This window comes from Beta vulgaris, chromosome 4 (assembly GCF_026745355.1).
Source record: "Beta vulgaris subsp. vulgaris cultivar EL10 chromosome 4, EL10.2, whole genome shotgun sequence".
NCBI classification, from domain to species: Eukaryota; Viridiplantae; Streptophyta; class Magnoliopsida; order Caryophyllales; family Amaranthaceae; genus Beta; species Beta vulgaris.
Genome location: NC_079205.1, coordinates 20,092,275 through 20,104,251, shown reverse-complemented (window position 1 = coordinate 20,104,251; position 11,977 = coordinate 20,092,275). Strand labels below are relative to the sequence as shown.

Genomic DNA, 11,977 nt, shown 5'->3' with positions numbered 1-11,977 from the left:
ACTTTCTCTCTTGACTTCACTCGAAGTCTTTTCTCTTTCTCTCATTTCTTTCTCTTTCTCTTTTTCTCTCGAAATGATTACAGATTTAGATTCACTCAACCCAATCTCTAATACACTGAGTAATAATGAAAGAAGAGTAAAACCGAATATACTTTCACAAAAATATTACACTTAAAATTCTGAAAGCATACATTCTAAGATTGTTACACAAAACTATTTGTAGAAGATAATCTTTCCCATGATCTTCTCCACGAACATAGTGCTTCATGTGTCACAAAAGGACACATAAAGAGAGATGAAAAAGAGATTGTTTAACAATAATTACAGCCACAAAAAAAACTTGTCCAATTGTTCAAAGCTAAAAGAAATTAGAGCTTAGGGCGCTTGAAAAGATAGGAGACCACATAATCAATTTTGGAGACAACACCATCAACTTTGTTCCTGATCCCCGTATCAGCATTCTTAATGGCCATCATTTGTTGTTGCTGCTGAGAATCCAGAGCAGAGACAGTGGTCTCTATAAGATTGATCCTGGTGTGCAGTAGGGACAAAGAGTCTTGAATTTCCCAGAGCATCCTGTTTAGCCCAGTAAGAGATAACAAAGGAAAATCAACAGTGGTGGAAGGAACCGGATCCGAGTCTAGGTGAATAAACACAGCTTCACCTTGATCCTGCTCTTTCAGAGACTTGGACCCAGCAATCCTTTGACTCTTCCTCACAGACCCACTAGGAACTCCCTCTTCCCCCATCTTCCTCTTACCACCTACTTCCACCTTAACAGGTGTTTCTTCCCTCTCAAAGTCCAGCTTCACATTGACTAACCTTAAGCTAAGTCTCGACAGGGTGTACTTGGTGAGGTAATTTTCAGGTTCAAGACAGAAGGAGGGACTGGCAGGCAATTTGACTTTGCAATTTTTGAAGATGGTAGAGAGAAGGTTTCCATAGCCAACTTTTGTGTTATGTAAAATGCAATGAGAGAGATGTGAAATAATCAAAGAAGGGAGGTTGATTTTGATGTTATTGGCAAGGCAGTACATAATGGAGAGATCCATTAGACTTGCCTGGGTTCTTTTTGAGGAACGGGGTAAGATAAAACGCCACACAAATTCGAATACCAGTTTATGAAAGGGGGACAGTTCTTTTTGATCTAAAGATAATGCATTCGAATTTCCATTAAGGAAAGCAAGTATTTTAGCATTTTTGAGACTCCATTGATGTTAAGTTTCGCCCTACCCTTAATATACTCCTTATAACCCTCAATTGGGACATCAAACCACTCCCCCAACTTCTTTTCAGTTAAAGTAACAACACATCCATTCACCACACTCACACATACGCCCTCAGTGATATTAAAACTTGAACAAAACTCTTTCATTTCTTTTTCATATAAACCCTCATCTAAACTGACAATTTTCCACCATTTTTGAAACTTTAATATGTTCAACAGTTCCGTCCACTTGGACTTTTTGCACCATGCAACACCAATACGGAAACCCACAAGAAATTGTGACGATTTTGTTTTCTTACCTCTCTTCGTAGGAACAGTAATTTCTTTTTCTTGTTCACTTTCAGCTTCATTTTCATCTTCTTCTTGTTTCGGAGAGAGAGAAACAGGAGCAGAGGATTCTGATTTTAACCCAGTTGAATCTTCTCTTGTCTTGGATGATTCTTGAGCGCTAATTTCGTCAAGAGATGGTGTTTTCTCTCTGGGAAAATTTTCGTGATCGCCGGTATTTTTACTGCGAGAAGACATGGCGAAAGAGTTTTTTGGAGGGAGGTTGAAGATGAGAGATGAATTGATGTGAGAGTGGGAAGTTGTGAGGGGTCAGTGATGTGATGGGTTGGGGTATAAAAGCAATGATGATTCCGTGTGAAAGTAAATAGAAGGTTAGGTTTAATGAAACAGTTTATTGGGTTTTGGGAAAGAATTAATGAAATTTCTTTACTTAACTCAGATTAACCGAACGTGTAATTGTGGCAATAATACATGTCAACGCATTTATTTGCAGAATTTGAGGTGTGAAAAGGAAAAAAAATAATCAAGTAAATTTGGAGGAAAAATTAAGAAAAGAGAAGAATAAAAATACTCTTGCATATGATAAAATTTGTCCATAATGTACAAACTACGTACGTACCAAATATGTGTAAGGACAATAAGGGTAATATTCAAAGACAAATGTGAGTCCTTATACTTGACCCTAGGTGTATGAAATTTATTTCATGAAAGTTGCAGGGCATACTTAGTAAGAAACGATTCTTGGGGAATTAACATCATTTGTACATTCAAACAATTCTTATCATTCCTAGTTCCAAGCGTATCTTTTGAAACCTGTCCCTAGATAGAGGTTTAGTCAATATATGAAGGAGTTATTGAAAAAATATGGGCTGGATCAAGCAAAAACCAACCATACTCCAATAGGAGCAGGAACAAGGTTAAATGAGGATCCAAGTGGTAAGTCCGTAGACCAGAAACTCTACAGACGTATGATTGGTTCCTTACTTTATCTACCTGCTAGTGGGCCTGATATCTTCTTTAGGCCTGATAACTACTAGAAACAAGCCCATCCATGGGCAGAACCTCACGCGCGTCCGGAAGGCCAGCAGAGAAGGAATCACATGCAGCATATAGAAATTCATTTTCATGAAATTTGACATCACGAGAAACAAAAAATGCACCCGAGTCCAAATCATACAACCGCCAACCTTTCTTGTTATTAGGATAGCCAACAAAAATACATTTTCGACTTCGAGAGGCGACTTGTTACCCTTAGCCTTTTGATTGTGAGCGAAACATAAGCAACCAACACCCATAACACATCAAAATTAGGGGGTTTCCCAAATAAGACCTCAAAAGGAGTTTTATCGTGTAACAGCCGAGAGGAAGTACGATTAATAAAATGCACAGCAGTAAGCACACATTCACCCCAAAAAGTAACAGGAACATTAGCTTGAAACATCAAAGCACGGGCTACATTCAAAATATGTTGATGTTTACGCTCAACCCGCCCGTTTTGTTGGGGAGTGCCAATACAAGAAGTTTGAAACAGAATACCACAATCATAAAAGTAGTCATGCATACAATTAAATTCAGTCCCGTTATCACTCCTAAGATGGACAAGGCAAATTGTCGTTCAACCATATCAAAGAAAGACATGAAAGACTACTTATGCACCTCAGTTTTATCACGCAATAAGTAAACCCACACAGCTCTAGAGAAATCATCAACTAAAGTCAAAAAATATATTATATCGCAAGACGAAGGCGTGGAATAAGGGCCCCACAAATCACAATGTATCAACTCAAAAATACGACTAGCCTTGCTATCACTAAGAGGAAAACTAGAACGAGTGTGTTTAGCTTGAGGACAAGTTACATAAGCTTTATTGAAAGTAGTCGAACTACAGCTAGAACTAAGAGCAGGCACTAACTTGACGACCCTATCAGAAGGATAACCAAAACGGCGATGCCATAACTCAAACTCAAAAACACTAGGAACAGAAACTGCTTGCACTGTGGGGAGGCTGCAAAAAAAAAATTAAAGTCCATCACGACGTTCACCGGCTCCAATCAGGTTCCCCGAGCATTGGTCCTAAATTGCACACAAAGAGTCAGTGAATCGAACAAAACAATGAGAATCATCAATCAATTGCGACACCAAAATTAAATTACAAGTCAATTGAGGGACATAAAGCACATTATGAAGGGTGAGACCCGCCGAGAGAGACACACAACCGGCCAAAGTAGCAAAGGCATGATCACCATTGGACAAACCAACGAGGTAAGCAGCAATAGAACGATAACTAGCAAAGGAATACAAGTCACTAGAAACATGGTGGGAAGCACCGGTTTCGATAATCTAAGAATCAAAAATAGTCTTACCTGTCATATGATCCATGGTAGACTTTTCATAATTAATCATATGTAACAAGACTTGAACCTGGTCAGGAGTGAGAGAGGGCATGGAAGAACCTCCAGCAACCAAAGCATCACGGGCAGCAGGGGCGTCGGAAGCAGCCTCGGCAGACGAGGTCATCGCGTGTGCATGCGCATCACGACCAGGTCCAGCAGTAGGTGCTGAGGGTTTGGTCGCAACACCCTCGTACTTTTCTGTCCACCACGCAGGGGGGCCATGGAGCTTGAAACATGAATCCCCACTCATGACCCTTACGTTTACAATATGAGCATAAAAGTTTGATCTTATCAGGCCGGTCAGACCGACAGGAATCAACACCAACGACGAAGGCATGAGTTTGAACGTCCTCGGTGGCGGATTTGCCACGAGCAATGTCACGAGATCTCTCTTCTTGAAATAAGGTGTGATACGCTCGATCCAAATTCGCAGGAGGATTTTGCGAAACGAGATTCGAACGAAACCCAGAGTACAAACCATCATCCACTCCAATGAAAAACTGATCCAAACGTTCTTCCTCGCGGTCGGCGACGAACCGACCAGCCATATCACACGTGCACTTGTGATAAGTGCGTTTCTAACGCACTTTATGACCTCCTTTTGGCTTATTTTGGTCCCCCTTATTCCCTTTTGTTCGCTCTTTCTTCTCACTTTCCCCTTCTATTTCATTCACTTGATCATACATGATCATAGTGACATTTTTCTAGATTTTCGATCTATTTTGATCGAATTTCTAGCACATATGCTTTCACCATGTTTTCTCATGTTTTTATTGCAGGTATGACCCTTTTCGGGGCCGAGTAATGCAAAACATGGCTTAAGGGGATGAGCTAGAGAATGCGACAGAGTTATGGTGCGCTTACAGACGCCCGCACACAATGGTCCGCCCGCACATGCAGGCGGTGCGCCCGCACCTCAGTAGATTCATAATACAAAAGAGACAAACCATATTGGTTCCCCCGCACCAAGCACAAGGTGCGCCCGCACCCTTATGAAGGTGCGCCCGCACCATTTGACGAAGCTACAAAGGCTGAGGTAGAAGAGTTAGGTGCGCCCGCACCTATGCTTGGTGCGCCCACACCTCATCATGGTGCGCCCGCACCCGTCGTTTCCGGAAAATGAAACTCGTGGCTTCATTAAACGGGGTTTTGTTTTATTTCGAGAACTGATGCTTTATTCTAGTTTTTGGAGAGTACATTATTAGGGTTTATACTAGAGAGAAAACACTAGAGTTTTATTGAGATTTGAGATCATTAATCATAGTTTGTGATTCCGTTAACATTGAAGGTAATTTTCATTGAATTTAATTTGAAGTTTCAGTTTTTATTTCATTCTCTTCGTGTTTGTTCTTGCTTTTAGATCTTCGTTCTCATATTCTTATAATTGTGATTTCTATTAGTTTAATTATCTTTTAATCATGTTTAGCCTTAGATTAGTCATAGATTTTATGTTTAATTGCTTAGAATCCATGATTAGTGAGTAGTTTCATATCTAGGGTTAGGGTGAAAGTATGAATTAGGGTTTAAAATGTTTTGTTGATGAGATTGTAATGTTCTAAAGAAAGTTATGTATTGATCTTGGTGTTTTGAGACCTTAGGATAGATATTGATCACATTTATGCTTTGGTATTTTGAATTCAAATATTCTTAAATCGAATTTTGAACTCTTTTATCATCCCCAAGAATCAACTTAATTTCTATGCCAAGATATTGGGTAGAAATTAAGGGGATCCTTTATTAGGGGTTTTTCGAATTTATTGAATATTTTAATCAATTAAGTAAAGACCATTCGAGAGAGGATTTAGTTGATTGATTAAGTGATTATTCTTGAGGACCATTCGAGAGAGGATTCGAGTATTTTAGAGGGAAACTAAACCTTGCATGATCGTCTCCATTTCTTCACAATCGCATCAACAATAATTGTTCGTTCTTATTCATACTAGTAACCTTAACTCTAGTGTCTTCTTATTTGATAAATTAACTCGTGTTATTTGCTAGTTCTAGTTTTTAACTAGTCATAGTTGTTACCAAACCTTTTTAAAACCCCCCAATACCCTTCAATTAGGTAATTTAGACTTGATAAACTTTAATTAATCCCCCTTTCCTTATGGATCGACTATTGACTTGCCCTTACTATTTTCTTAGTAATTGCTTGTGAGGATTTACAAATATTGTTTGGAAACTAATTTTTGGTGTCATAACGACACACTAAAAACCTCTTATCAAAATGGTGCCGTTGCCGGGGAAATTGTGCTATTAATTGAAGTTTATTTTAGTTTAGTTTGCTTCGTTGATTTTTCTTTTATTTTGTTTTTGACTGTGGTTGTTATTTGCTAATCCTCTACTTATTTTTGTTGTGTTACATGAGAAGAAGAGCTCACGGTTCACCCACTTTGCCTTTAGATCCTGAAATCGACCGTACATTGCGAAAGCTTATGAATTTGGAAAATTTGACTTTGAGTTCCGAGCCAGCTTCACCAGTCTCAAGTAGAACAAGTGAAGTTGAAGCAGAAATGGGTGAAGCAAATCCACAACTAATTAGGGATTTCAGAAATCCGGGTTCCTATGTTCTTCAAGGTGGTATTCGACTCCCCACTACCACTACAAATTTCAGCATTCACCCTCAGTATACTCAGATGGTGAAAGCAGAACAATTTTGTGGGGGATCGGATTTCAGGATCCTCGTGACCATCTCGACAAGTTTCTTGAGATCTCCCCTAATTATATCAAGATGCATTTGTTCCAATCCTCTCTTACCAGAAAGGGAAAGTCATGGCTCAAGAGCTTGCCTGCTAATTCCCTCACTACATGGGAAGAAGTCACTATGGCCTTCTTGAAGAAATACTTCCTGGAGTGGAAGACTGCAGACATAAGGAGGAAGATCTTCTCATTTGAGCAAGAGAACGATGAGACACTTGCAGAAGCTTGGGAGCGGTTCAAAGAGATGATCCGTTCATGCCCTCACCATGAGTTCAACAAAAACCTCCTCATACGTTTTTCTATGATGGTCTTGATCCTATATCATGGGCCAACCTTGATGCTGAGCAGGAGGTCAACTTTCTAAGATCCAGCAAGAACAACTTGAGTCCACTATAGAGGAAGTGATCAAGAACTACTCATGGGGTGGAAGACGAAGAGGTGCTCAACCCAAGAAGAGAGGAAAGTTTGAATTAGACCCCATGGATCAATTTTAAGCCAAGATGGACCAACTTAACAAGAAGCTCTCTAAAATCAATCTTGCCTCATCTAATCCTTCACAGGTAAAATCTTTTTCTTGTGATATTTGTGGTGGTACTAACCATGATACTTCTTATTGTGGAGGTACCCATTCGGAGCATGTGGCGTAAATTAGAGGAGAGGGGTATCAAGGAAACTAAGGGTATAGAAACAATCAACAAGGAGGTTGGAGACAACCTCAACAAAACTACACCCAAGGCTTCAACCAACCTCAACAAGGATGGAATCAACCTCAACAAGGGTATAACCAAGCTCAAAACCAAGAGTATACGCAAGGGTATAACCAAAACTATAACCAAGGTGGTTCATCCTCACTAGGGTCAAAGACTTACCAAGCTCCACATCAAAGGGCCAATACCCAAAAACCTCCCTCTAATCCTCCATTGGTTATAGTTCTCCCGATCCAACCTCCCTCGAAATTCTCCAATTCTCCAAAATCATGAGCAAAGGTTTCATGAGCTATAAGCCCATAACAAAATGCTTGAAACCCAAATCACCCAAGTAGCCGAGAAGAATCCTTCAACCCTCACAAATCAACTTTCGGGCCAACCCATCCCTAACCCCAACCTCCATCAACCCAAAGCCATTCATTTGAGGTCGGGAACAAGTTATGAGGGTCCTAAGATGCGTAATGGGGAGTTAGAGAAGGAAGAAGAAGTTGAAGTTGTTGAGAAGGAGGATGAAGCTGAGGAAACTGAGAAAGAAGAAGTTGTGGAAAAAGATAAGCCACAAGTCTAAGTTGGTGATACAACTACATTGCCATCACCTCCACCAACCAAGACCTATGTGCCTCCGGTTCCCTATCCTCAAAGGTTGGTTGAGAAAAAGCTGATTGACAAGTTCACTAAATTTCTCAACGTGATGAAGAACCTGCAAATTAACATCCTATTTCTTGAGGCTATATCCCAAATGCCGGCTTATGCTAAGTTCCTGAAGGAGATTCTCTCCAACAAACGCAAACTTGAAGATGACCTTATCTCCCTACCCTACCAAGTGAGCGCTCTTGTGCAACGAACCATGCCCAAGAAGCAAAGAGATCCCGGGAGTTGCACCATGCCGGTGAAGATAGGTGATTTAGAGCCTAAGGGTGCACTGGCCGACGTAGGAGCGAATGTCAATTTGATGCCTCTATCTATTGCTAAGCACCTTGAATTTCCTCTTCATCCTACGCGCAAAACGATTCAATTGACGAACCGCACTGTGAGAGTCCCTGTGGTGAGTTGGAGGATATACCAATTCAAGTTGGGCATGTGTTTGTACCATGCGATTTTGCGGTAATGGAAATGGAAGAAGACCTGGGGACTCCTCTTATTCTTGGAAGAGAAGCTCTAAAGACATTGGGTGCCGTGATAAAACTACAAAAATGATACAATCACGATTGAGGTAGCTAATGAGCGGGTTGTGTTTGAGTTCTCTAAGACATTGAAGAGACCTATGATGGAGAGAATTTGTCGGGTAAGTCTAATGGAAGATGAGATAGAGGACGCAGTGAGTGTGGTTCATACTGGGGATGAGTTGTATGCTACTCTCACCGAAGCCCCTAGCTTGGACATGGAAGAGGTGAACGAATTCTCCATGCTTCTTGACACTACCCTTGAGGAGAAACAAAATGAAGCGTTTGAGGTTCTAGCTACATCATCCAATGACAAAGAGGAGTGTTCTAAGCCTCCTCCAAAGGTAGAGTTCAAACCCCTTTCCTCCTCTCTCAAATATGTTTTTCTTGATGATGCATGCACTTATCCTGTTATTGTCAATTCGAGTCTTGATGACATCTCTATATCCAAATTGATTGAAATTCTACAAATATATAAAGATGTCATTAGGTATTCGATTGATGACCTTAAGGGGATAAGCCATTCTCTTACTATGCATCGTATCCATGTCATCGATAGTAATGCTTCCTCCATCGAGCATCAGAGAAGGCTCAATCCCAACCTCAAAAAGGTTGTGAAAAAGGAGATCATGAAACAGCATGATGCGAGAGTCATCTACGCTATCTCGGGTAGCAAGTAGGTGAGCCCGATTCACATGGTTCCAAAAAAGGGAGGCATGACTATACTTGAGAATGAGAAAGGAGAAACAATCTCCACTAGGACTGTCATTGGGTGGAGAGTCTGTATTGATTACAGAAACTGAACAAATCCACCAGCAAAGATCATTTCCCCATTCCCTTCATTGACCAAATGTTGGAGAGGCTTGCTCGTCATTCACACTTCTTTCTTCTCGATGTTATTCCGATTCTTTAAATCCCCATTCATCCGATGACCAAAAGAAAACCACCTTTACTTGTCTGTATGGGACATTCGCATATCGAAGGATGCCCTTTGGTTTATGTAATTCCCCATCCACTTTTCAAAGGTGTATGACAGTAATCTTCTCTAACATGCTAGAAGATTCCATTGAGGTGTTCATTGACGACTTTAGGGTTGTGGTTCTCTTTTGACACATGCCTGGTTGATCTTGAATGTGTGTTGAAGAGGTGTCAAGAGACGAACCTCGTACTGAACTAGGAGAAGTGTCACTTTATGGTCGAGGAAGGCATTGTCCTTGGGCATAAAGTGTCGAAAAAGGGCATTGAAGTGGATCCGACAAAGGTTTTAGTTATTGAGAAGCTTCCGCCACCGAACTGGGTGACGGGAGTTCGTGCTTTCCTTGGACATGCGGGTTTTTACCGGCGTTTCATCAAGGATTTTTCTCAAATAGCCAAACCATTGACGAATCTACTCCAAAAAGATGTAGATTTTGAGTTTGATGAGTCTTGTACTAAGGCTTTCGCAACTCTTAGAAAACCCTTATTTCTGCCCCCATTGTGCAAGCTCCGGATTGGAGCTTGCCTTTTGAACTAATGTGCGATGCTAGTGACTTTGCAGTGAGAGTTATTCTTGGGCAACGAAAAGAAGGAAGGCTTCATTTGATAGCCTATGTAAGTAGGACTCTGGATGATGCTCAACGGAATTATGCAACTGCGGAGAAGGAAATGTTGGTCGTAGTCTTTGCATTTGACAAATTCCGATCTTACTTGACCTGTAATAAGGTTGTGGTGTATACGGATCATTCTGCGGTCCGTTATTTGATGAGTAAGAAGGATGCCAAGCCTCGGCTCCTTCGGTGGGTGTTGCTTCTTCAAGAGTTCAATTTTGAGATGAAAGAGAAGAAAGGGACGGAGAATGTGGTAGCTGACCATCTTTCTTGATCGCCTCCCTCTAGATGAGAAGCTCTTGGATCTGGACGAGATCCCTATCGAAGAAGATTTGAGAGAAGAAGCGTTATTCGCCATTCTGAACAATGAGATTCCATGGTTCGCTGACTATGCGAACTATTTGGCTTGTGGGATTGAGCCTTATGGTTTCAATTCCCAAAAGGAAGCGGTTTTTCAAAGAAGTTTCGAGGTTCTATTAGGATGACCCGCTCCTGTTTAAGAAGTGTGCTGATGGAGTGTTTAGGAGGTGTGTCCCGAATCATGAGATGGCATCGGTTTTGAATCATTGCCATACTTTGGCATGTGGAGGGCACAGTGGACCAAGCAAAACTGTTGCTTAGGTGCTCCAGTGTGGTCTGTTTTGGCCGTCATTGCAAAAGGATGCTCGGGAATTTGTGTTGGGTTAAGATAGATGTCAAAGGAGTAGTGGCATCACAAAGAGACATGAGATGCATCAACAAGACATTCTCGAGGTTGAGCCATTTGATGTTTGGGGAGTCGACTTCATGGGTCCATTCGTTCCTTCATGTGGCAATGTGTACATTCTTATTGCGGTCGACTACATGACAAAATGGGTTGAAGCCATTGCCTCCCCCACCAATGACCACAAAGTTGTGACCAAGCTCCTGAAAAAGATCATATTCCCTCAGTTTGGAGTGCCCCGTGAGTTGATAAATGATGGCGGTTCACACTTTGCCAAGAAGCAACTAGAAGCACTCATGAAGAAGTATGGGGTAAATCACAAAGTCGGTCTTCCTTATCACCCCCAAGTTGAAGTCTCAAATCGAGAAGTTAAGAACGTCCTTTAAAGAGTGGTCAATAAGACACAAAAGGATTGGTCTTTGAAGCTTGATGATGCTTTTTGGGCTCTTCGCACGGCTTTCAAGACACCTATAGGCACCACTCTCTATTGCCTTGTGTATGGCAAAGCATGTCATTTGCCGGTTGAACTAGAGCACAAAGCTTGGTGGCAGTTAAAGAGCTCAACATGGATCTTCATTTGGCGGGTGACGCTCGAAAAGAAAGGTTAGTAGAGCATGAAGAACTTCGATTTGACGCTTATGAGAGTTCGAGACTATACAAAGAGCAAACAAAGAAATGGCATGATCACCGGATTCAACAACGAGAATTTTGGGATGGAGACAAAGTCTTGTTGTACAACTCAACACTAAAGCTCTTCCCTGGAAAGTTAAAGTCCAAGTGGTCGGGTCCCTTCTCAGTGTTGAAGACTACTCCCTATGGGGTTTATGAGGTTTTGGGTGAGAACGGTCCATTTTGGGTGAACGGTCAGAGATTGAAGCTCTATCATGATAATCATGCCGTTGGTTTCATTGGTTGTTTGATTCTTCACTCACCCGAGCGACTCTCATGACGGACGTATCCTTTTTACTCCAGCTAATGACTTAAAACAAGCGCTACACGGGAGGTAACCCGTTTCTTTTCTTCCCTTTCTTCTATTTAATTTTATTTCTCTTTTGATTGGGACATTTGGTTTTCATGAAAAGAGGAGTGAAAACGAATGATTTATCACCCCTTTAAGGTGCGCCCGCACCGTTCTAAAATTTTTCGAAAATTTAGAACGGTGCTCCCGCACCTCTTTCAAAAACAATTTCGAGAAAAAAACAGGCGAGG

General features: G+C 41.2%; 1 protein-coding gene and 1 non-coding gene across 2 annotated transcripts; one reads left to right on the top strand and one right to left on the bottom strand.

Annotated features, from left to right (window-relative positions):
• Positions 1 to 6,775: 6,775 nt before the first annotated feature.
• LOC125497156 (small nucleolar RNA R71) lies at positions 6,776 to 6,882 on the bottom strand. The gene has a single exon (XR_007273796.2). It is a non-coding gene; the product is annotated as a small nucleolar RNA R71 (small nucleolar RNA).
• A 4,451-nt stretch (positions 6,883 to 11,333) lies between these two features.
• LOC125496532 (uncharacterized) lies at positions 11,334 to 11,717 on the top strand. Its single transcript, XM_048642018.1, has one exon. The coding sequence runs from the start codon at positions 11,334 to 11,336 to the stop codon at positions 11,715 to 11,717; it is 384 nt and encodes a 127-aa protein (XP_048497975.1).
• Positions 11,718 to 11,977: the final 260 nt, after the last annotated feature.